At 41.3% G+C, this 25458-nt stretch overlaps 1 protein-coding gene across 1 annotated transcript; it reads left to right on the top strand.

The window, feature by feature from the left end:
• Nucleotides 1-4452: 4452 nt before the first annotated feature.
• fgf10a (fibroblast growth factor 10a) lies at nt 4453-25404 on the top strand. The gene is made up of 3 exons (XM_061747668.1): nt 4453-5763; nt 20186-20289; nt 24685-25404. Exons 1-3 carry the CDS (start codon nt 5298-5300, stop codon nt 24883-24885), a joined length of 771 nt encoding a protein of 256 aa, XP_061603652.1. The 5' UTR covers nt 4453-5297; the 3' UTR covers nt 24886-25404.
• Nucleotides 25405-25458: the final 54 nt, after the last annotated feature.

Below are 25458 nucleotides of genomic sequence, written 5' to 3'. Positions count from 1 at the left end.
GCAGGACAGCTTCTTGTTCAGGACGACGTAAAAGGATGGGACCATTTTTTATTCTGACAAAGGGAAAAGGGTCCCAAAAAGAGAATCAAATTCCTATTGAAAAAACAATTATCTAACAGATCTATTTTTGTGTTTGTTTTGCCTGTCTATTTGGTAGTTTGTTGGCTACATCATAAGACATTATAACAGACATGGTTTCATTGAGAAGCAAGTGGCAAAAAGAGAAAACACTTTTTTCCCACAATTTTATCTGACCTTCTCAAACACTGTATGCCACCCCTCCAGAATCAGAATCAGAATCATCATCTTAATTTGCCAAGTATGTCCAAAACACACAAGGAATTTGTCTCCGGTAGTTGGAGCCGCTCTAGTACAACAGACAGTCAATTTACAGAACACTTTGGAGACATAAAGACATTGACAAAAAACAATTGTGCAAAAAGATGCAGAGTCCTCTAGCACTTAGAGCAGTTCGAATGACTAATATCGCAATAGTCCGGTGCAATGACCGTTGTGCAAAGGGCGCTGAGACTTCAAGGAGTGTATGCGGTTTAAAGTGACGAGTAGTGCGATAATCTGGGACAATGGTTGTGCAAATGTTACAGATACTCCTCAATCAGTGTGCAAATGGAGCAGATGCTACTCTGGCATGAGTGGCCAGTATATGCAAATAGTGCAGCATGGCGAGACAACTACAGCGAGTGCAGGAGTAATACATAATTGGCCCCACAGAAATGTGACAACGAACTCAAGTCAAAAAATTGCCAGCTTGTTGTAATGGAATTATAGCTTAGCTGTTTAAGAAGTTGATTGCAAGAGGGAAGAAGCTGTTGGAATGTCTACTAGTTCTAGTTTGCATTGATCGGTAGCGCCTACCTGAGGGAAGGAGCTGGAAGAGCTGGTGACCGGGGTGGGGAGGGTCCGAGAGGATTTTGCACGCCCTTGTCTTAGTTCTGGCAGTGTGCAAGTCCTCAAGGGTGGGTAGGGGGGGTACCGAGAATCCTTTCAGCAGTTTTGATTGTCCGTTGCAGTCAGAGTTTGTCCTTTTTTGTAGCAGCACCAAACCAGACTGTGATGGAAGAACACAGGACTGATTCGATGACCGCTGTGTAGAACTGTCTCAGCAGCTCCGGTGGCAGGCCCTGCTTTCTCAGAAGCCGCAGGAAGTACATCCTCTGCTGGGCCTTTTTGAGGACGGAGTTGATGTTGGTCACCCACTTCAGGTCCTGGGAGATTGTAATTCCCAGGAACTTGAAGGTCTCGACGGTTGACACAAGGCAGCTGGACAACGTGAGGGGCAGCTGTGGCGAAGGATGCCTCCTGAAGTCCACGATCATCTCTACAGTCTTGAGCGTGTTCAGCTCCAGGTTGTGTCGGCCGCACCACAGCTCCAGCCGCTCCGCTTCCTGTCGATATGCGGACTCGTCACCGTCCTTGATGAGGCCGATGACAGTGGTGTCATCTGCAAACTTCAGGAGTTTGACAGTCGGGTTCGCTGAGGTGCAGTTTTTCGTGTAGAGAGAGAAGAGCAGCGGAGAGAGGACACAACCTTGGGGCGCCCCAGTGCTGATGCTGCGTGTGGATGAGGTGGCCTCCCCCAGCCTGACCTGCTGTGTCCTGCCCGTCAGAAAGCTGTAAATCCACTGGCAGATGGCAGGTGAGACGCTGAGCTGGAGAAGCTTGGATGAAAGGAGTTCAGGGATGATGGTGTTGAACGCTGAGCTGAAGTCCACGAACAGGATCCTCGCGTAGGTCCTTGCACTGTCGAGGTGTTCTAGGATGAAGTGCAGTCCCATGTTGACTGCATCATCCGCAGATCTGTTCGCTTGGTAGGCAAACTGCAGGGGGTCCAGCAGGGGACCTGTGACACTCTTGAGGTGGTCCAGCACGAGACGTTCAAAGGACTTCATGACCACAGATGTCAAAGCGACAGGCCTGTAGTCATTCAGACCCGAGATTGCAGGTTTCTTGGGGACTGGAATGATGGTGGAGCGTTTGAAACAGGATGGAACTTCACACATTTCCAGAGATCTGTTGAAGATCTGAGTGAAGACTGGAGCGAGCTGGTCCGTGCAGACTTTAAGGCAGGATGGGGACACGTGGTCCGGGCCTGCCGCTTTGTTAATCTTTTGTTGTTTGAAGATGCGTCTCACATCCTGTTCATGGATGGTTAACGCAGAGGTCAGAGGTGTGATTGTGGTCGCGGGTGCGGCCGGGTGGGTGTGTGGTGTGAAACTGTCCTTTTCAAATCTGCAGTAGAAGGTATTCAAGTCGTTGGCTAGTGTGCTATTGTTCTCAGCTTGGGGGGATCGTCGCTTGTGATTACAGTCTGTAAATAACGTAAATTGGCTTTGAAGTTTTTGCCGTTAATAACCAACAAACCAAACAACAACATAAATTTGTACTTCTTTTGGCAGGACTCAGTGTTTGAGTATAGGATAACATTGCGATTGCAGCTTTTTACTTTAGTTTTTACCCCTCGTTTGAAAGAAATGTTTCTTCAATAAATAAATGAATCAATTAAATAAAAAGACTATCTTTTGCTCTCACACTTAATGGAGGTAATTAAAATAATGCAAATAATGTATGCTAATATATGTTGTAAGTAAGCAAGAACAAAATGCCACCTCTTAGGTACGCCTGCACAATATAATGATATCCCAACACAAGACCTGTATCAAAGATTCTGCCTTCACAAAGATAATAATGTTAAAGTTTTGACTGACACAGAGATATTTACTTAACGTGTTTAAAATCATGGTTGTAGTTTGTGTTGGTGTAGTACTGCACTGCATCATACCAAGAGCTGTTTTTAATATTTTGATACTCTCATGTAGCTAAACAAATTAAATCTGCTGTCAGTCTGATGCAGCATAGATTACACAATACACAACAAATATTAATAATAACAAATATTAAAAACAGCAGAGGGCGTAATGTATGATGGATTAAGAATGGAGGACACAATGAGGAAGAAAACACAGCAGAATACCGCAACTTTACTGTATTTATCTTCTATCAGCTTCATCACAATCCTGCAAAAAAAAAAAAATTAAATAAGGTTGTGGGGGCGAGTGCGGGGAAGATGAAAAGAAAGCGATATTGTCTGACAATGTGAAAAGGAAATTAAACAAAGCTCGCACCAGTCAGAGCACCTGGATTCTTGAACAGTGAAAAGCTGAGACTCAAAGTTAGAACCTCCTTCATGCAGCGCTTCAGGCAGATGTTTATCTTGACATTTAAAGCTTCTGATGATTCAGGTAAAGAAATCGCAAGATTGTATCTGAGCTGAAAGGAGCTTGACTCAGCTCAGACCTTTTCCACGCAAGATGGGAAAAACTGTGTCATGGATGACGTGTTTTACAAGTAGGAGCAAACAAACTGGTAAATAAGGTTCAGATTCCGAGCAGTATGAATAAAATTTACATTTGCCATAAACATTACTCAGCGGCTTGGAAGATGAATTACAGTCGTTAACAGCTCATACATGTATGCAGTATATTATCACACTCTTTGATTTGCAGTCAAACTAACTGGACAAATTTTTAACAACACTCGGACTTTGCAAAATAACTGAAAACTAAACAGGTAGATACACAGGAAAGGGCAGACCTCAACTAAGATTGGACAACACTAGATGGAAGCACCAAATTGTACACATTCACCAAGAGCTCAATCCTAAAGATGCTTTATTCATTGAGAAAGGAAATGCTGAATACCGAAGTTAACGGGGATAGGTTATAGCTCTTCATAACCCTTAACAGGATAAGTGGTATAGAAAATTGTTGAATGAATGGATTTTGAAATAGTTAATAAAAGCAAAAATACTAATTCCATCAACAAAAAAAATGTAATGGCTTCTTCCTTGGCCATTGAGCCACCCCTGCAAAATATTTTGTGACATTGGTGGTTAGTAATTAAGCGGTATTTGCAAACTCCTGCTCACAATTTAACTGAAACTGCTTTACTAGGGGAAACAGTCACAAGAGTTAATACATTACAAATGTGCAGTTAACAGATCCGAAAATGAATGCGGAGCATTTTTGGAATGGGTTTGTGTAAATTGTGTCCATTCATCATTGATGCTGGACCTGAAAGGTGCCTGGCGAAATTTGTTATGCTAATTCATCCCGAAAGTGCTTGATGAGCATTGGGATTGGGGCTCCTTCACACCACACTCACCGAAGCAGTCTTCATGGACAGAAAAGTAGTTGCTTTCCCCAACTTCAGTCCATTCAGCATAATTCTCATTCCATGAATAAGAGAAATAAGACAGTCAAGAAATAGGAGGAATGTTTTCTTCCCTTCACGCTTAGCTGGTGAGCATTGGTCTGGTGAAGGGAGGAGAGAGAAAAACGAGGTGGAGGGAAAGAGAAAGAGGGGTGTGTCTCCCCCCCCGACTCAACCAAACACACAAATAACCACAGTTCTTCAAAGCCTAGTGGTCTCCATAGACATCCAATCACACTAGGAGATGACATTTGGGGGTGGTGGCGTGGGGGGCTGCAGCAGATAAATAAGGTGAAAGCAGAAATGAGGCTCAAGTCCGCACAGCTGATAGAGACTCGTAGACGCGTGAGAGAGCGAGCGAGCGAGAGAGAGAGAGGAGGAGGGGGCCAAAAAAGAGAGGGAGCTACAGAAGAGGCAACGCACTGCTCGGAGCGCTCACACTCGAAGGAGTGAGTGCGAGAGAGGCGCTTAAGTAACTTTGAAAAGAAATTTTGGATTGTTTCACCTGTTTTTTTCCTGCCCGACTTGGTGTCGGATTTCAGAGTACATTTAACCAGAACCAGTTTTTTGTTTCGCTTTAATATTTTAGTGTTATACGGAAGAAGTGGAGCGTCATTTGACTACATCGTATCCATCGTCTGGGACTAGAGCGCAGCACGTGTGTGGACTAGAGTTTAATACTATATGAGTGAACTTTCTGTGTCCAAGGACTTTTAAGTGTGTTTGGGGGGAAACTGTGAGTTAAGTATTGGACGGGAGGACGGAGGAGCCCCACTCCCCTGCCTCCCAGTTGTTCAGGCTGTGCATGATTTGACTTATGGATGTCCATACATTCCTAAAGAGCTTCTGAGGAGTAAACAGTGAAGCAAGTCCAACATTCTGGTCCCATCACATCCTACAGCTTCTCGAAATTTAAACACCGTGAGTCGAAGTTGTGGGTGCCCTCAGAAGAGGAAGTTTGTAAGCAGGGGAGGGGGGCTTCTCCCGCTCTTGTACCCTCTCCCTAACCCCCAGCTCAGCATGCACCAGCCCCTGAGCACCTCCACAGCTCCTCCAGCTCCACTACCATGTGTAGATGGACAGTGACACAAGGTGCATCGGTCGCCTGGTTCTCCTCCTACCCCCGCCACAGCCACCACAAAACCCCGCCGCACATCCTCCCCTTCGCCTTCCTTCTCCTGCTCCTCCTGCTCGGACCGTCCTCATCCCTGTCTACTCCTGCACCGCAGAGTTTTAACCAAAGCCACCATGCTGGAGGAAGGAGCCCACCACTCCCCTTCGTTTCACAGGAATCATCACCATCTTTCTCCTCACCGGCACCTCTGCACGCCTCCTCCGCCAGGTTGCCACGGGCGACCAACGCGTCGTCGTCATCTTCTTCAGGCGCCGTGGTGGGGCGCCACGTGCGCAGCAGCTACAACCACCTGCAGGGAGACGTGCGCCGACGGAAACTGTTCTCCTACCAGAAATTCTTCCTCCGCATTGACAAGAAAGGGAAAGTCAACGGCACCAAAAGTGAGGACGACCCTTACAGTAAGTCATTTATATTTATAACCTCAGTAGATTTAAAATTACTTTGCAAATGATGTCCAAGCATGGTATCCTAGCGCATCCTGTTCATATGAGTCTATACTGCCAAAGATGCACTAAATAATAATAGTAAGCTGGGAAGACAAAAAGATGATGCACTGGATACAAATTAAAAAGATGACCCAAATGAAAGTCATCCATCTTTGAGGAAACATCTTAAACACAGCTATCATCACTAACCCTTAAAAGAGGGGGGCATCTCTTGAGATGCACAATTTCGTGCTAATCGATTGGAATGATGATACAGGCTTCACTCAAGCCCATTTTTATTCGGCAGACATATCACAACTCCATTTTACCTCAACTTGGAATGTAAGTTTTAATAGCTGCAGTTTTAAAAAAAATTCCATATCCACAGTAATAGTAGTATTAGTAGTAGAGAAAAGACATCATGATTGTCTGTTACAAAAGGCCACCACCATTACATAATGGATGCCATGCAACTTTGACAAGATTAAAAGATTTGTCGCTTTATATTTGTAGTAATATTTAAAAAGAAAACACACACATAAACACATGCAGATAAACACATCTGAGACAGTTCATCATTCTGACCTCAAGAGAGTCTCAAAATAGCTCAACGGCCTGAGGGTGCATCCAGTGTGATTTTGGAGGGAGAGGGTACTGCGGTGTTCACTCCACAGTATTGTAAAATAACATCATGGATAATTTCTACCTCTACAGTATGTCTGTATAAAATGTGGTTTGACGTGGGGGTCTTTGTCTTCATATTATCCTTCATATTAGTCACACACTTTAATACACGTTGCAGGTTTCAATGAATCTGTCTGCAGTGCTGTACAAGCTTCTCCTGCTGAGCACACACACTAAAGTACACACACTTGCAGATACAAACGGGCACAGAGAGGCCAGTCTTGCACATGGCCTCCATATGGCAAAGCCTACTTTTATTAGGGCCTGGACCAGTGTAAACGAGTGTGACTGTGTGTGTGTGTGTGTGTGTGTTGTGCCACTCAGACACCAAGGCTCTGCTAGACATGGCTGAAGGAATTTCAATTAACGTCTTTTCCCTCCCTTCTCTTGCCTGTAGTCACACACACACGCACGCACGCACTCAAAGACACAAACACATGCACCACAGTGGTTTAAGGGTGTAACAAGTCACTGATGCCATACCAGCCTCAGGTAACGTTATTAGAGGCCCAATCCATCATGGGTTTTGTTTAGAAAAGTAAAAGATAAATCAATTCTTATCGCAGCATGGTCGCAGATATATAACATTAACCTCACTTTCTACAAGTGGGAATGATTTGACGATCAGGGAGGAAGCTCTACGGGATGAATCATGCGTTGACATGTGCGCACATCTGTGCACAAGCTTGCATGTATGTTTACGCTAATGCACCACCTCCAGCTATTTAGCATGCACTCCAAACAAAATCGCTGCCTTCAAATAAAAAGATGCCGCTATATCCCCTTTTTTTTTTAGCCCTGTTCGGCTTTAAGGTCAAGCAGAATGGAGGATCTGTATCCCTTTTATGCCGGAACAGTGGAGTTTTTAAGTTGCTGTTGTGGTTTCTTAGTATTATAGCCACTATATCCCCTGAGTGAGAAAACTGACGTTGTGGTGATGTTTCACATGATCATTTGGCATGTGACCTTTTCTTGACGTGTTTGCACATCTGGACTACGTTGTCAATTAGCTTATTTGTAAAAAGCCATATAGATGCATTCATATGTATATGTAAGTAACATAGGATTGTGGCCGCCGGTGCCAAAAGCTTCAAAAGCCTGCGTGTACTGTAAATGCAAAAATGTGTTCTTTTGAGGGCCGAATTGTGCTCATTAAAAACACATGGCTGGTGAGACAGCGTGAAGCAAGCTTTCACACACACACACACACACACACACACACAGTAATGTAACACACCAACTCTGCTCTGCACCGCACCATCTCAGGTGTTGAGCGTCTACAAGTTGAGCCAAGTGCTTATTTTGAGTTGGCTTTTGCAGTCCAGTTATTAAGTTCTTGTAGTCTGGTAATGTTCAGGAGGTCAGTGTGAAAATGGGCGTCATTAGATGGTGTCAGAGGTGATGAAGACATTTTAAGTCCAGCTCCAGGGTCATGAATCTCCTGCACGGATGGATTTTTCTAATCATGTTGTCACAGTTAAGAACAGTACATCACTTTGGCTTTGCAGTCTGTATTCTCAACATGTGGCCATGTGATCAACTCATTTCACAATAAGAGCCAGCAGTCTATGTGTGACCACCGACGAGGCTGAAAACTTGCACTCATGCATGCTTTAACGCCACTGGTGGGAAGAAATTGAAATACAGCCCAATTTATGGAGGCTCTTACGTTCTGATTTAAGGTAGGTTTTTCCACCTCCATGCTAATAACGCTAGCGTGGCAAATTAGATCCCACCCCCACGTTTGACCCTTACCTAGTGACCCGCAGTCAAGATTTGTTAATGGAAAAGTTACTCCATGTGGCACATTACTTTTCGTGTCTGTGTTCGTTAAATGGTGAAGCAAATTCTAATTTGACAATATGGCTAGGTAACGTCAAAATGATATTCAAATTACCGGTATACTTAAGGAAACAACATACAGTATCCTTAAGATGACATGTACAGTAATTATTTAACATTAAGTGCTATAGTGGGAGTTCAAGCTACATCTATCTACACAATCTACAATCTTACAATCTTTTTGGAGATACTGGTTCACCTCTGATTTGTTCAGATTTTGAAATATTTGTTCCCATTGGAAATAGTGGATGGAAAAATAGAGACCCAGCATAGTAATTTTCGTGTTTTGTTTTTAAATAGATTAAATATGTTTGAAGAAAGGTGGTGAAAACTTGCAAAGACAGAACAATTAAGTACTGAATTGATGAGATATATCATGAAACAGTTTTTCACCATCTCAGTTGTCCAAACTTTTTGGGCGGGGCTAAAACGAGGGCGTGCTGACTCAACCAGGTTCTAGCATGAGTCAGCCCTCCCCCACTATATTCGTTAAGTATCAAGCACCTTCAGTGAATATTTGGCGCAATTGCCACTTTTTTTTTGATAATAACATGGCCCATTTCTACCACTACAGCGTGCAGTGGGACATTAAGTTAGGCCTACAACCCGCCAAAATTGATCTTCCTTAAAGAGTTATGTGTTTTGTTTTATTTGGGATACAGTGTCTCTGCAATGTGCACTCCGAGAAAAGCCGTCGCGGCCGACTGCACACCAGCCCGGGAGCAGCTAGTTAGTAGCCGCCCGCGGTCTGGCGCAACGGCGACGCATTAAAATGTGCCTCATTTAACACACGGTTAACCACTGTTAACAGTAAAATTAAAGACATTCTTGTTAAATAACTGTTGTGACTGGTCATTCGTTTAGAATAAGGTCATAAAAAAGACTGCAACTAAAACACTTGTAGAGTTAACCTATTGATGCTCACAGCGAGTTACACTTGCGCGAAATGTCACAAAACCAATCTGAACTTTAGAATCCTATTTTTTTCCTTAAAAATTGCGCTCACATATTGAATTGTACAACTGCTGTGTTCCCACTGTAACTTCAAGTAAAACTACACGAAGTACAAAGCTAAATCCAACAATCACATGTAGGGCACTATGAAGTTAATTCCAAATTAAAAACATGGTTAATATTTCATCCTTTTTAATCTAAACCTCCAATTATTGCAGGGAAGTCATTTAACATATGCTTCATCTTTTTACATTGTCGAGTATCTTCCTGAAATGAGTCCCAGTTCTCCCTATTCTAGATCTTTATTCTGTTATATTGACGCTCCACTTCACCCTTCTCTCCGCTTGATGAGCGTGTTTAGGGTTCTCTTGGGAAAACATATCAGTGTGGCCCATAAAAGAGAGTTATGAGCAGCTATGGGACGTAGCAGAGGTTAGTGTCAGCGTTGCTTTTACTTCAAAGTTACTTTGACATCTCCATGGACGTGTGCAAACGTCACGGGGCAAGCCTGCTCCGAAAATACTGAAGCCCTCATAGTCGTCCTGAAGCGGCCAAAGTCAACAATTACATTCAGCTGTGCTAGGAAAACATACACTAAACCTAAACTACCTGCATGCTTCCTCTGATATTTGCTCCATCTGCTCCTCTGACACTAACCAGGAGGCTTACAGTATATTTTCTTTTATGTTACAGAAGTTGTGAAGCACATTAGTCAAGCTAATTGAGTGCTGAGAGACAAACATTGACTAGGAATGGGCGCCATAATCGATTAATTGATTAACTGATTGTTAAGATTTCTATAAAATGATTGTTGATATTTGATTAATTTAGGGCGGCAGACGGTTAGAGCGTCTGCCTCACAGTTCTGAGGACCGGGGTTCAAACCCCGGCCCCGCCTGTATGGAGTTTGCATGCTGTACCCGTGCCTCCGTGGGTTTTCTCCGGGCAGTCCGGTTTCCTCCCACATCCCAAAAACATGCATGGTAGGTTAATTGACGACTCTAAATTGCCCATAGGTGTGAATGTGGTTACGAATGGTTGTTTGTTTGTTTATATGTGCCCTGCGATTGGCTGGCAACCAGTTCAGGGTGTACCCCGTCTCCTGCCCGATGATAGCTAGGATAGGCTCCAGCACGCCCGCGACCCTAGTGAGGAGAAGCGGCTCAGGAAATGGATGGATGGATGATTAATTTAGATTTTTTTGTTAAACCCGATCTTTTTATGTAGTCGTTCACATAAACAAAAACAAATGCGACTTCTACTTTGGATGGAACACATCAATGACGTCACACGCCTGAGCACAAAACAGGACGTCACATTGCGCGGATATGATATGACATGAAAAAAAAAATATCTGAATTGTACTGTTCACATTGACATGAAAAAATTCAGATACATGTCACATTGGGCAAATAAAATGGAATTGGTTTGCAGTGTGAACATACTAAGAGTCCTGGAGCAACAATGGAAAAATACAGTACATGACTTTGCTACTATCAGTCTAATCATTTATCCATCCATTTTATATACTGTAACACTTGTTCTGATTAGGGTCGCTGGTTTGCTGGAGCCTTTCCCAGCTGACACTGGGCAGGAGGCAGGTAACACCCTGCAATGGTGGCCAGGGAATCGCAGGGCTTAGCCTAATCAGAACCAAAATATTATACTTTACACCAAAAAGGTCCAAATTGCGTAAAATGCAGCCATGCCATTAGATCACTAGAACATTGCTGTGTGCAGTCAGACTGCACTGATGTCATCCCTATACTGCTACCAGCCGCAAAGATCATATCACATGTTATCTTGCTATTAAATGCTTTGATTAGCCAGTAATTCCTTTCCTATTTCTGAAGCAATTAACTTCACGGAGAGCATTGCTCAGCAAACACACAAAATTACTGACGCAATTGATAATTTTTTACATGATCTGACAGTTTTCACCTAAAAGTTTAAACCAAATTAAACAGTTTTAACAGCATAGAACTTACTTGTTTTGAAAAAAGCTGAAGTCTGGATCAAATTATGCCATTTCTGATTCATGGCCTCTTTTGTTTTACTGGAACCCGCCAAACAATCACCATTTAATATGCTCACAATACAAAAAAAGAGGCACACAATAATGATCATCCTTGCAAGTAAGAATGTTATGTGCTTTTACTGTAACCAACATGTAGAGACTTTGGTCAAGACCACTGAAAATGAAGTATTGCTTTGAAATTTACTGCATTTGGAAATGACAAATTGGTGAGTTTTTGGTCGGGATGTTTAACAGCAAAAAATTTCAACCTTTCTTGGTCATTTACCTACATACTGTTAGTGATAGAATCAGATGTGCTGCTCTTGTCTGCTTAGTCCTGAAGAAGAGGGGGTCCCTTGTTTCAGATGTACAGTATGTTCAGGGTCATTTAAGGAGCATTTGCTTTGAATGTCTCAGGCAGAAAATCTCATTTCTGAGGTGCTGCCGTGGAGTACTGCAGACTCGGATCAGAAAATAGGCAGAAGCATCAAAAGTTGAGTATTATGCCAAAGAATGTGGAGTTGGTGGGAAGCCTTTTTATTGTTTATATTATGCTCAGGGGTTCTTGCAGACTATCATCATAATGTAAACAGACAGGACTGGGAGGAGACGCTCATAATATTAAGCCCAAAAACTCATCTCCAATAAGGTTTAAGGATTTTGGTGGTATATTTATTTGAGGGGCGATGTGGCTTTCTGAGCACAGTAGCATGTGCAGGTTCTTATTCTTGATGTTTTACAGTCCCATTGACTTGATTTATAAACGCACTGCCCACTCAGAAGGATTCTTGGCCGATCACGACACTGGCTTGACAATCCAAAAATGTAAAGTTGTCAGAGAAACAAATCACCCAGTTTGACAACAGTCAGAGATATCGCATGGTTACGGTGAAGTCATAAGAGATATTTACAGTCAAGAGCCAGAATTTGCAACTTGCACAAGGCCTTCATGCATAGCCATAGTTATGAGGATATCCCTTTTTCTGTGCTGCTTTTTTACATTACATTAATCAGGGTATACTGTAAATTATAGCAAAGTTAGTATAAGCTAAAGTGCTGTGCCTTGCAGAAGCCATTACTTGGAAGTGATTTATACTTTTAACCCACTTGTCTGTCCCCTCGCATTGGAAGTGTAACACTGAAAGTGTCGTTGTTGTTACAAAGTGGCATATGTGAAGGGGCACAATTAATGGCCAGTAAAGCAGTGGGAGGTGAAGAACAGCATCTGTGATGGATAACATCCAGAGGTGCTGCCATGCAGACACCATGTGCTTCCCGCTCTCCGACATTCCCTCACCGTCGTAACGCCCCCGCCTGCATGAAAGTGAGGCTCTTAATGGAGTCATCAAAGTTAGCGCTGAGGGCTCCGAGTTAAGTCCAGGGAAGCATCTGGACAGCTGGCCTGGAAGAATAGCGCAGCCAGGAATGCCCGCTAATTAACCTGTTTACGTCGACACTGTATGTGAACATTGGCCATATTCAACGACTTTTCTTATTTTGTTTCATGCAGATTTTGTTGAAAGGTCAGCTGAACACAGCCCTTGGGTCCAATAATGAAGTAAGCGTATGGTTCATTAACATACTAATGGTTCAAATGTGTTATTGTGTAGCCTGAAAAAAGGTCAGAGGTCAAAAAAGCAAAAAACTGTAAGCGGAGTAAAAAAAATGAGTATAACCCTAAAGGTTTGGCGTTCATGCTAAAGTAAAAATGTGAAAAATAATGACGCACTGTGGTTTACTCTTTTCGGGTGCAAGTAGCGTCATCATTAAGGACTTGGGCTTTGGAACCAAAGGGTCCTGAATTGAGGCCTGCTGCCGACAACTAAAATAAATGGCAACTAGTTGTTGGAAAGATGCTAGTCTAGATTACTGTTGAGGTGCCCTTTAGCAAAGGGATGAAGCACTGTTTGTGTGCTCCTTCCCTCTCACATCACTCCTTGCACACATGCTTGTGTGTTGTGTGCAACAAAATCTATAAAGCAAAGTGTACATTGACTTTCAGTAATAAATCAATAATAAATTACAATTATTTTGTCCATTCATCAAGTTTGCATGTATATGATCATACAAATCGTAATCACCTCATTTGAAGGTATCTATAATTTACCCAGAAGAATTTTTCAAGAAGTCTGTCATGTCCAAATTACTAACACGGAAATACTGTATGTAACGTAGAAATATTTGCTGTACAGGCTTCTCAAAGACTAAAGGTAATTTCATCAGGGCAGTGAGGAAGAGTAAAGAAAAGCATTTTTTAAGATGAAAATAATGTAAACGTATGTGGAAACATACAGTATATAGAGGGCGAGAAAGTTGCTGGTTCATCAGATTTGTGGTGTAAAATGACCAGATTTATAGAGCCGAAAGCTTAGTGCCAACACATCTGACCGCAACAGGCAGCTGAGGGGCCAATGAAAAATGTGTGAAATGCAGATGACCGTCACAGCACATTAGCTAAAATCATAATTCCTCCTGTGGAGGGCCTGTGAAATGTTTTGACAGAAACTAGCAGCTTTGGCACTTTATCATGTTACAAAGTCAACTGTGGTACAGGAATGGCAATACCTCTGGTGGTCACACTTTTTTTTTCCTTGCACCCCTTCCCTTCTCTTCTCAATCGATTCCCTATTAACAGAACCCTGAATTTATGCTGGGTTTCTCCCAGCTGCATTATGTGACATAACTGGCAGTGGTCTTGGTGCAATCAGGAAGGTGATCTGAATTTATATAATGTCAAGCGATGTAGGTCAACTAACTAAAAATGGAGCACCGACCTCTGGTATTTTAAACAAAGGGCTTTTGCTCGTGATTTTGTTTTGTGTGGTTTTAGAATAAGTGGAGTTTGGTTTTCTTTACTTACCGCAGACAGTTTACGAATCACACAAAGCATGAAGAATCCAGGCATGTGAAAGAAATACAATTGAAGAGGCAACAATGAACTATGTTACTCATTCCGTGTCAAATACAATAATGGTTGGTCCTAAAAACAATATTCAAGATGAAATCAGTCAATTGTTTAATGTACATTGCACTCCAACCTTGGGTTTGTGGGAAAACAGTTCAAGCTTTTTGAAGGATGGTTGGGGAGGGAAAAAATGCAATCTTAATCAATAAAAACATTTATTTCATTCAGCTTCCTGACCACATTAATTTATCTTTAGAAAATATTATGCCTTAACCCATAACAGATCTAACTTGAACCAACTAGAACGGTTTAGATATAAACAGCATTTTTCGAACGGCGTGTCTATGTTTATTGTGTGTACTTTGCTGAAAAGGGTTTTATATTCCCACAAATGTCACTCAGTTGCAGTATTGCATTGTTATACCAATGTAAAAATACTTGAGTGTTAGGGTGCTTTAATACTTAAAGCCTATGGGTCCATTTTAATTAAACTCGTGTTCACTTCCTTCTTTCATCAAGTGTGAAGTAAACGAACTAGAGTACGGACCAAACAACAGGTCACAGAGCGAGGTGGTCCAAACTAAAGCTTACAAGGTTCAGTTATGGTGAGAAAGTAACGCTTGATTTGAACCAAATACAAATGATGGAATCAAGTTTAGGTGGAACGGAGGACGACTGGTTAGCACATCTGCGTCACAGTTCTGGGGACCTGGGTTCAAATCCGGCCTGGCCTTTGTGGTGTTTGCATGTTCCTCCCGTGCCCGCGCGGGTTTTCTCCGGGTACTCCGCCTTCCTCCCACATCCCTGAATGTGAGTGCGAAAGGTTGTTTGTTTATATATGCCCTGCAATTGGCTGGCGACCAGTTCAGATTGTGTACCTCGCGTTTTGCCCAAAGATAGCCGGGATAGGCTCCAGCATGCCCGTGGCCCTAGTGAGGATAAGCGGTATGGAAAATGGATGGATGGAATCAAGTCTATCCCGAAGTGGCATGATCATTACAGCTACAATTTGCACAGAAACTGATGTACAGTAGCAGCAAGTCCAGATTGTGGGTGCATCTCATTTCTATATTTGGAACTTCCTAGGTCCTATCTCCTAACTTGTCTCTTTACATGGTAGCTCCTCCCACCAGAAATTCTATCGAGGAGGGAAGATATTCACAGTGCAATGCAGGAGGACGTAGGAATGTTTGGGGGAAGTAAGACAATCGTTCCTTGATGATTTCATTAAACGGAGACGTGTACTAAAGATGACGTCACGTCATTGACGTGTCACAAATGAACCCAGCGGGTGGCTAAATTATTATTATCACTACAAATGTCCACTTTATGCTTCATAAATCAAGTGGGATTACATTAAATTCAAATATAGTCAACACTGTTACACTTTACAACTTTGCGGATGCAAAGACTATTGTGATCGGTCAATATTGGTTTGGTTTTGCGGAATCAGACAATGAGCATCAAACAGTCTGCTGCAAGGTATGTTTAAAGACTGTTGAAACAGAAGCAAGTAGCAACCAAGTGAAACATCCTGTGAGTGGAATTATTTCACATTGTTCTATGTATGACAAGAAAGGAACCAGTCGGTAGGCAATCAGAGTCAATTGTGCTGAACATTGTCAAAGACTTGGTGCCGGACTGTTCATACGTTGGAACAACAAGGAATCCTTTATCCACACACCAATCCGCTTCAATAGTGGCAGTAGCTGTTGTGATCAAAGAAAGTCTGTACTATAGCTTATCCGGATGCATGACACACATCACCGGGCCTTATTCCGGTCAAGTCACAGTGTATTGCATTTCACCCGACTACGTCACAAAAACACCGCCTGAAAGTTCACCAAACATTACAGCATCATGAAATAAATTTCACATAGTGGTCCATATAATTACTTAAATATATGCACTTACTATTTCATCCACCAAACTTATTCATGTTTACCTGCAGCTGACAAAGATATGAATGATGTCTATTCATGACAAGGTTGAGTCGAATAGTCAAGAGAGATATGTGGTCGTTCCGATTTATGATAAAACCAAAGTACCGCCGGGGCAGGCAGACCATGGCCTCCGTATGAACAACCACACCAAAAGCTTATTACTGCAACAAATTCTAAAATTATAAATGAACGAGTCACAACAATTATACTTTCAGCATGGTTTCAAAGGACTCCTGCTCCCTTTGCAGTGATCATATTAGGCTACTGATTTTCAAGAGATAGGCTTAACGTGAGCTATGATCTTGGATGCTTGCGTAATTGTGCCACATTACAAACAAAAACATGTCCAATAAAATAGCTTTATTCTTCTAATAAATCTCAGTTCATGTCACATATTTGATATGGTCTGCGGTGTTGAGGGGTTTGGCTACAAGTCAAAGCCTCCAGCTCCTTTTTATGGCAACAGGCAGAGTGTATTTAGTGGAAGATGCCTTGCCATGCCTTTTCTATTAGGTGAACCTTGAGCTACAGTATTTGTGTTTTTTCTTAGCCTTTAAAACACAGATAATTAAGGCGCTGGGCTGTGATCCAGAGGACACATGGAGGGAGTTCATGGCCCCTTTCAGAAATAAGACCACATAAAGGAGCATGAAGTCAAAAGGCGAGGTGTTGACCGGGCTTATTAAGATTGAAAAGAAGGAAAAAAAGCAGCACATGAGCGTTTTGCGTATGTGTGTTACACGCGTTGTTACATGTGGTGTAAACAGTGTTGTTGAAATCCAAGCCTTTTATTACAACCTGGACTTTTAACTCTGCAGCAAGCAGACAGGCTGCTCCTGGCGATTGGGCCATAAAAGGGTTTGATGCTTTGGTTCTTCTCAAACCACATCAAACTCGGATGGAGATGGCAGGGTTTGAACAGGTGGAGCAGCCTTGAGCACCGCACCACGGACAGACCTTTTTTTTGACACGTCATAGCAACATCTGCTTCGCTCTGGTAGGACAGAACGTGTTGAGGCTGACGGATGAGATGTGTTGTGATGCTTTTTATGCACGTCACTTTGACGAATGGTCTCGTCATTGCAAGCCAACACAATACTTTTGGCGATCTGCAAAAATACACTTTTATTGATGGGAATATTGGGAATGGACTGTTGTCAAGATGCTTTGCAGACTATGTTTAACTAAAGCAAGCCAAAAATAATAGTTTACATGTGTGCTCTTACCACTAACAACCCAGTTAATAATTTTAATACAATGAAACATATGTAGAAAGTCATGAACATGCATGAGGAAAGTCCAAATTTTTTGCTTGAAGGTTCAGAAAGGAATTTATAAACTTTTTGCCACTACACAAATCACCCTGAGACTGGAGGATACACGTTACGATCTGAAAATGGAGGATGAAAAAGGCATCTGGTGAAGACGCATGTAAAAAGTGAATTTGACTGTGAATATCGCTTCTTCTCAAGCTAAACTGTTTCTTCTTTACAGTCAGTTTTATCTGCCTTTCTCTCTCTCTCTCTCTCTGTCTAACAATGAAAAACAATGACAAATGCCCATAGCAATATTTTCTGAAGCCATTCAAAATTCAAATTCTAATCACTCTGATATTACATTTTGGGGAAAAATAATGCTGCGTGCCGTACTCATTCTGGTTCTCGGAAAGCCAAAAATAGAATCACAACAATAAATGAGAAATTGATCTCCGCTTGTGTGAATGCTTAGAGTGTGGTCACAGAGCTTAAGTGCTACAGAAAGGAGTACAACACTGGTATATATCATAGTATTCATTCATTAATTTTCCATACCGCTTATCCTCGCTCGGGTCACGGACGTGCTGGAGCTGCAGCTGACTCTGGGTGAGAGGCAGGGTACACCCTGAACAAGTCACCTGCCAATCGCAGGGCACATATAAACAAGCAACCATTCACTTTCACACTTATGGGCAATTTAGAGTCTTCAATTAACCTACCATGCATGTTGTTGGGATGTGGGAGGAAAGCGGAGTACCAGAAAACCCATGGAGGCACGGGGAGAACATGCAAACTTCAACAGGCGAGGCCGGATTTGAACCCGGGTCCACAGAACTGTGAGGCAGATGTGCTAACCACTCGTCCACCGTGCCGCCACATCATAGCATATCGTTGGAATCCTATTCTGTGCACATAAACATACAGTACGCTACGCTAGGAATGGCATCTGATCGATCTGAATGAACATGTGATGTGTCCATGTCCCACTTTAAACCTACAATACGTAATTTCTGTCGCCCTGTAAATGGAATTTAGTATTCCAATAACAGAACCGTCGCTTTGATATGATGGAGGTGGCCCCTTGTATGTGATGATTCTACAACATTTAATTCTGTTTTGAAGGACAGCCAGTGGGTAAAAGATGGATATTTCAGAAAAGGCAATTGTTGTAAATTTACTATTATTAGCTCGTTTTGTGCATGCATTGCTCGGACAGTTCTGAACTTTGGTTATCTTACGTCAGCAGCTAAGGGGTCCTCGGAAAGGCTTTTTAAAAAAAATCTTTATTGAACATATTTCTTTAATCTATAAAAAAAAAAACAACAAAAAAAACCTGAATGACGTGTCGAGTTTGTTCGCGGAAATTTGGGGGTTTACACAGTAATTGTATCATTATCACCTTTACCTTTTGCTTGTGAATCATGTTGGTATACATGAAATCTGGTGGCTAGTATTGTAAATTAAGTAATTTACACCAGGGTTTCTCGGTGTTGTACTATGCAGCCTCTCTCTCGTGGTACATGAAAGAATCACTGCCTCGGTGCAGTTCAGTTACAATATATATAAACATTTTGTTACAACACAATTGCATGTAATCCTTTAGAACAGTTTCTTTAAAACTTTTTGTGGGTCAATTTTTATTAATTAATTAATTGATTATTTTTTTATGTATGTGCATGACATTTTAACCAAATTTAAGTAGAGAATTTTTCATTTTCCTATATTTAAGCAGAGTGTTCATTTTCAAACTGTGCATAATGTTACAGTGGCTTACAATAATATTCAGTGTACTTTTTAGGAATAAAATCACATTTTTGATAGACACTTAGGCCCACTACACTACTGTTGGTCATGGTGGTACTTGGAGAGTCAAGTATTTTTAAAAAAAAATTTTTAATTTTTTTTTTTAAAGTGATTCTTAATGTAAAAAGTTTTTGAACTACTGCTTCAGGCCAGTTTTTGATAACTCTAAACATGCACACACGCTTCGAACCACACACACATACCACAAGTAAAGACACAACAGTCCTCACACGAGCATCACTGAGTCTATTATCAGCTACAGCATATCTCAACACACATAGTTCCTAACACTCAGAGGGTAAACACATCTAGCATGAGGGACACTTACTCAACTGTTAAAGTTACATCCACACAAGGACACCCTGTGCTAAATAGATTGTCTGCACCTGATTCATTATAAATAAAAACATATTTGAGGTCGGAGAATGCGTCATTAGGGGAAGGTTTAAGGTGAAGGCTTAAGTTCTGTTGATTTGCGGAACCACTTCATGTACACATGCATACAAACATCCCAAAACAGCAACTTTTGACTGTGTATTTCTTCATGAAGTTTTCTTCATCACAATTGATAAAACATGGGGCAAGGTTCATTTGATGGCTGAAATCTACATATCTTACAAACGCATCACTTTTTAATCTCAAGGACCCATTACAAAGCAATGTTTTGAACTGACAATTGATAAAAAATTGCGCTGTTTGTTTTCTGTCCATTTTAGAAAAAGTGTTTTGAAAAATATAAACATTTGAAAAGGGTTTTAAAGCGGACATTTTAGAAAAGGAAAAAAGGGAAAGGAAAATCTTTCCAATCAGAAGTCAGTACCTACTCCAAAAGATATTTAAAGTTTTCTGAACATCAACATCATGCTTACTGTCACTTGTGATTGTTCTCTGAAAAACATTATTCAGTTTCGCTCCTTGTTGTCTTTTGCACAAATGTCCAAATCATGTGACGAACCAGTTTCTGACAAAAAGGTGCCTCTCTGTCCACCAGGTATTCTGGAGATCAAGTCGGTGGATGTGGGAGTCGTGGCCATCAGGGGCCTTAGCAGTAACTACTATCTGGCCATCAGCAAGAAGGGAGAGCTGTACGGCGCGGTGAGTTTGTGGTCTAACCACTCCCCTTTCAGCCAACCAAATAAATTTAACACCATATTTCACACTCGCAAACACAAACTTGTTCTGAATCAGTGTGATGTGTGAACTAATATGGCCTCAAGAGATGGTCTTGGTCAGGTTCGCAGTTCAGTTAACCTACACAATGTGAACATAAAGTGGTCAAGATTAACTTCCCTTTGTACTGGATGTCCTCAGTTCACTTCTAGCCTATAAATATAAAACAATCAAATAAAAAACATTAAGTAAGGCTGTAACTGAGCGTTTCTTCTTGTGCCACGTGGTGATACTGTATATTCTTATGGATCGGCGCAAAATGTCCTTTGTCGGACTCTCATAAACTGAGAACCGCCTGTATTACTCTACAGTATGTCTATTGTATTGACTGAGCTCCCCATCAGAACTGATATGGACCAGGAAGAGATTCCTTTTTCAAAAGAACTCACAAAAACAAACTCAGTGCTCTTAAACACTTGAGTTTTTTGTTTTTATGCGTTATTTCAAGTGGTAAACATCCTCCAAACAGTTAAAATAATTTGGGGTCTCTTTACGTGTTACATACAGTATTATTTGTTTGAAAAAAAAAATAAAAATAAAATAATAACCACACATGACATTTAAAAGAACCCTCTAAGTCAAATGGAAGTCAATATTTAACACATGATGGACAAATTGAATTTATAGAAAAATACCACACAATGGGAGTGGTTTAGGAGTTTGTAACTAAACTAAACTTTGGTCACAGCTCCAAATAATGACAAAAAATATCAGTCAAATTGCCTTTAAATTCATACTGAAGTCAGTGGACTCACTCTTAACAGTACATTTTAACCCCCAAAGAACCCATCTTGCCCAAAACTATTTGGGCCCTTTACTCAAAAATAGCAACAAAAATAAATAGTTGTACCTTAAGTGCAAGTTGTGATGGCATGATGATGAACTCCTGCTCCATTTAGTGACCAGTGAAAGCACAAACTCTGGGAGTTAGCTTTGAAGCACCTCTCTCAAACGTAAAAATGCTAAAGTATGTCCATTCTCTTGTAACATGGGTGCTAGTCCACTTGTGCAGTCGAATGTCAACGTTGGCAAAACTCTCCAGCTGCTCACGCAACATTGTAGAAATTGTGTTTAAAATACATATATATACATATATATGTATATATATATATATATATCGAGCAAGTCGTTTAAACATTATGAACACAATTTATATTTTAGCATAGGCAGCAAGACAATTACTATCTTTCTCTCATCTGAGGACTGACCACTTTTTTGCACAAGCAGCATTTCCTCTTTCAAAGGAGAATTTCAAAATAAAACAAGCACCATTTCGTTCCAACAACAATTTCAAAATAAAATCAAATGTAAAATGGCAATTTATGAATTATACAACAGAGACTACTACTAGACTTCGTTCATGTTGATACACACACACACACACACACACACACACACACACACATATATATATATATATATATGTGCGTGTGTGTGAATCAACATTGACTTCTTAATCTAATGAGATCCTATACAAGAGCTGTATCAAACAGTTTGTATTTATTTATATAAAATTTAAATCTGTAAGGCGGCACGGCGGACAACTGGTTAGCACATCCGTCTCACAGTTCTGAGGACCTGGGTTCAAATCCGGCCGTGCCTATGTGGAGTTTGCATGTTCTCCCCGTGCCTGCGTGGGTTTTCTCCGGGTACTCCGGTTTCCTCCCACATCCCAAAAACATGCATGATAGGTTAATCGGGGACTCTAAATTGCCCGTAGGTGTGAATGTCTGGCGATTGTCTGGCGACCAGTTCAAGGTGTACCCCGCCTCTCGCCCGAAGATAGGCTCCAGCCCGCCCGCGACCCTTGTGAGGATAAGTGGCTTGGAAAATGGATGGATGGATGGATCTTAATCTTTAAAAGCAAAGTAAAGACATTTTAATGTTCGACCTAATTTTTTAAATGTGAGACCTCAACAGAGGTGTTTCCAGACCCCCTGGGGGCTTCAGGCAAGAAGGAACATGGAAGCTTCCGCCCCAAAAACAAAAGTCTCTGAGGGCCCCCTACTAGCCACCTGCCAGGAATAGCTAATAAAGGGGCCCTAATCTGGGCATTCCTGACATGTCATTAAAGTCTCAAAAGCGGTGTCATAATTTTGTCATTGATGTAAATCAATGTCAGCCTTTTTCTCTGAGCCGCCATAAGCTCAGGGCCCTGAGCAATGACTTGGGCTGCCTGAGCTGTTGCGGCATCTCTGGGCCCCACACATGATGAAGCAAAAATCAACATTGTGTGGTGTACTCCTGATGAACAAAACAGCACACCTCATATATAACGATATCCCCGCCAACAATTCTCCCAATCCCCCCCACCGCCCACACTTTATTATATTTTAGAGCTGTGATTCCACATTAATATGCCCTGGGAAATCATCAGGTGTGCCACGGGAAATCACCCAACTTCACTTAATTGGTTTGAAAATTATGATTTATTTATTACAAATAATATAACCCCGCTTAAAGGGAGACCTTTTATGTCGGCTCCCATTAGATTTTCCCGGTGTACCCAATATTATGACCGGTTGATTTATATCTACACTGGAAAAAAAATACTGCATAACTTAAAGTAATCCATCACATTTGATGTTTTAGCTTTGATTCAATGAAAATGATTCATTTAAGTGTACCCTGAAAGTTCAACCTGAACGTGTTCAGTTCATGTCAGCCATGTTTGAATGTTGCAACAAAACTTAACAGTGTTAGCCAAAACGCTAGCGTTTGCTAACAGTTTAGTTTAAAAGCACGGCAGCAACCTTCAGTGGTCACACATTCGCACGCATACAAGCTTCACACAAGGGACAGGCTTTTTCCGCTGTTATTTAACGTTTTACGGCATCGTACTAGTTTATCTGAGAGAAAGAAATATGTTTAAGCAGCAGCTTCTCCCATAGCCAGTAGGCTGCAGTCTACCTGGCCTGCACTCTCTGGACAATACGGTATGTGCGTCAGATTCCAAGGCTGAATATTCCGTCTAGTCAAGGACAGATTCATTCATGACTTGAAACTAATTGTAACATTACAGAAATGCAAAGTTTATGCGTGCGCAAATCACATTCAATTGAAGAAAATCCTTTGGTCAAAATGAAATATTTCAGTTTGGTGCTAAGCTGTAAATATAAATTAGAGTAGGGAAAAGTAATTAAAAAAAACAACAACAACAACAAAAACATTTAATTCAAAACTAAAATTTCTCCACAATTAGATTTTTTTTTAAAAATAAATTAAATGAGTGACAGCTTTGTTGTACATTTTTCAGTGTACTATCAAACCAAACTGGTGATTTTTTTCCCTATCTCTTCCAGCAACAGGAAGTAAAGTTAGTCAATGTGAATTCTCTCCATTCACAGGAAATACAATCCTCCACCGTCTCTATTCTCCCTTCAGTTCCTTTGGGGGAGCGATGGGGTACAGTCCCTGTTTCATCGCTTTTCTCCTCCCTTAGTGTGAAAGAGGCAACACTCAGTTTGTCCCTGCGGAGCGGCTGCGGCGGCGCAGATGAAATGACACCCGATAGAATAGAAAAAGAGGCATTCTGTTGCACGGCCCCCCCAAACTAAATTCCCATGACGTGGTCTTGTGCTCTGACTGCAACACAAGCCTCATTTGCGCAGGCCTGAAGGGCTGGCATTTGATTACACTCGATGGCTCTGCAACACTAGCTTCTTTATCTGGGAGGCATCCAATGAAATCATTGTTTCATTCTATTGCCAGATTAAAACACGCAATTATGATTTTAGGGTTCAGCATGATTACATTTCTATTGTAACAGAAAACCTGCCATAAACAATGCTTGATTAATCCAACATGTGCTATGAGATACGACATGATTTCCATTATCTTAATTTTACACAGTCACTTGCTATCATGGGACTGACATAAGGAATATTCACGAATCATTACATACGTAGCACACGCAAATGCATGCGCATCAACATCAAGACACAACATACTTTATATACTGTATACCATTGATTGTGGTACGATGTGCATCAAGCTATCATATTTTTGCATCTGGATTGAGTAAACATGTTTTTCCTCTCATGTTGCCAAATTTTGTCACTTTTAAATGTGCTGAAACTGCCAAGGACTTCATGCTGATTAATCGTCAAAAACAGTTTTTTCAAAAGCAAAGTGAATTCTTTTGGCATATAAGTGCCCAAAAGTTTTTGTGATTTTTGCAATATATGCCACATTTTCAAAACAGTTATGGTTGTATTTATATTTTAAGTGAAAGCCACAGAGAAATGTTACATTGTCCATGGATCATTTATCTATCATTGCACATCCGTTACCGCTCACACCTATGCGTCTACTCCACAGAGGGACTTTGGGCCCGACTGTCGCCTGATCGAGCGCATCGAGGAGAACAAGTACAACACGTACGCTTCTGCGGAGTGGCGCAACAAGAGGAAGCACATGTTTGTGGGACTCAACGCCAACGGCAAAGCCGTGAGGGGGAAGAAGACCAGAAGGAAAAACACAACCACTCACTTCTTGCCCATCGTGGTGCATCCCCGATGATGGGACATTACTGTATGTGTCCTGCCAGGGGAAGCTTCATTCTGCAGACTGCTGAGCATCTGGAGGGGGACTTTGTTTGGGAGGAGACTGAACGCTACTACGCATCCAGAGGAGCAACAAGGATGGAAACCTAAAGACATTCCGCATCTGTCGTATGAGGACACTTCTATTTTTTAAAGAAAGATATATTGCTATACAATGTACAGTGTATAATATTTTTGGGTCTAACTTATAAAAGAATTCTGGCACAGTAGGAAATATGAGAAGAATAAATAATGTGATCAGCAACTGACAGAGAAGAAGATGAGGAGGTGAGAAGAAGGGAGAAGTTGACAGACCAGCAAACCAAACAAGTCAAGCTCGATCAAAAGTTTTCTTTGAATTTATTTATTTTGTGTAATATTTAACAGAAAGAACAAATACATGCTAAAAATGCAATTGAGGGTCTTTTTTTTTTTTTAACCATTTATGCTTTTCTTTTTGAATACTACTCATTTTAAACCTGAATAAATATACAGATATAATTGTCCTTAACTTGCATCCTGCATTGAGTCCTTTGTATATTTAGGCCCT

This window comes from Phyllopteryx taeniolatus, chromosome 15 (genome assembly GCF_024500385.1).
Source record: "Phyllopteryx taeniolatus isolate TA_2022b chromosome 15, UOR_Ptae_1.2, whole genome shotgun sequence".
Taxonomy (NCBI): domain Eukaryota; kingdom Metazoa; phylum Chordata; class Actinopteri; order Syngnathiformes; family Syngnathidae; genus Phyllopteryx; species Phyllopteryx taeniolatus.
The sequence above is the reverse complement of the archived record's forward strand: the minus strand, read 5'-3'. Positions and strand labels throughout refer to the sequence as shown.

What these genes read in the sequence shown, in the direction of transcription:
- fgf10a (XM_061747668.1), top strand. Translation starts at nt 5,298, where the DNA reads ATGTGTAGATGGACAGTGACACAAGGTGCATCGGTCGCCTGGTTCTCC. An exon ending in AAGTGAGGACGACCCTTACA is followed by an intron (nt 5,764 to 20,185) that starts GTAAGTCATTTA and finishes TCTGTCCACCAG; the next exon opens with GTATTCTGGAGATCAAGTCG. An exon ending in AGGGAGAGCTGTACGGCGCG is followed by an intron (nt 20,290 to 24,684) that starts GTGAGTTTGTGG and finishes TCTACTCCACAG; the next exon opens with AGGGACTTTGGGCCCGACTG.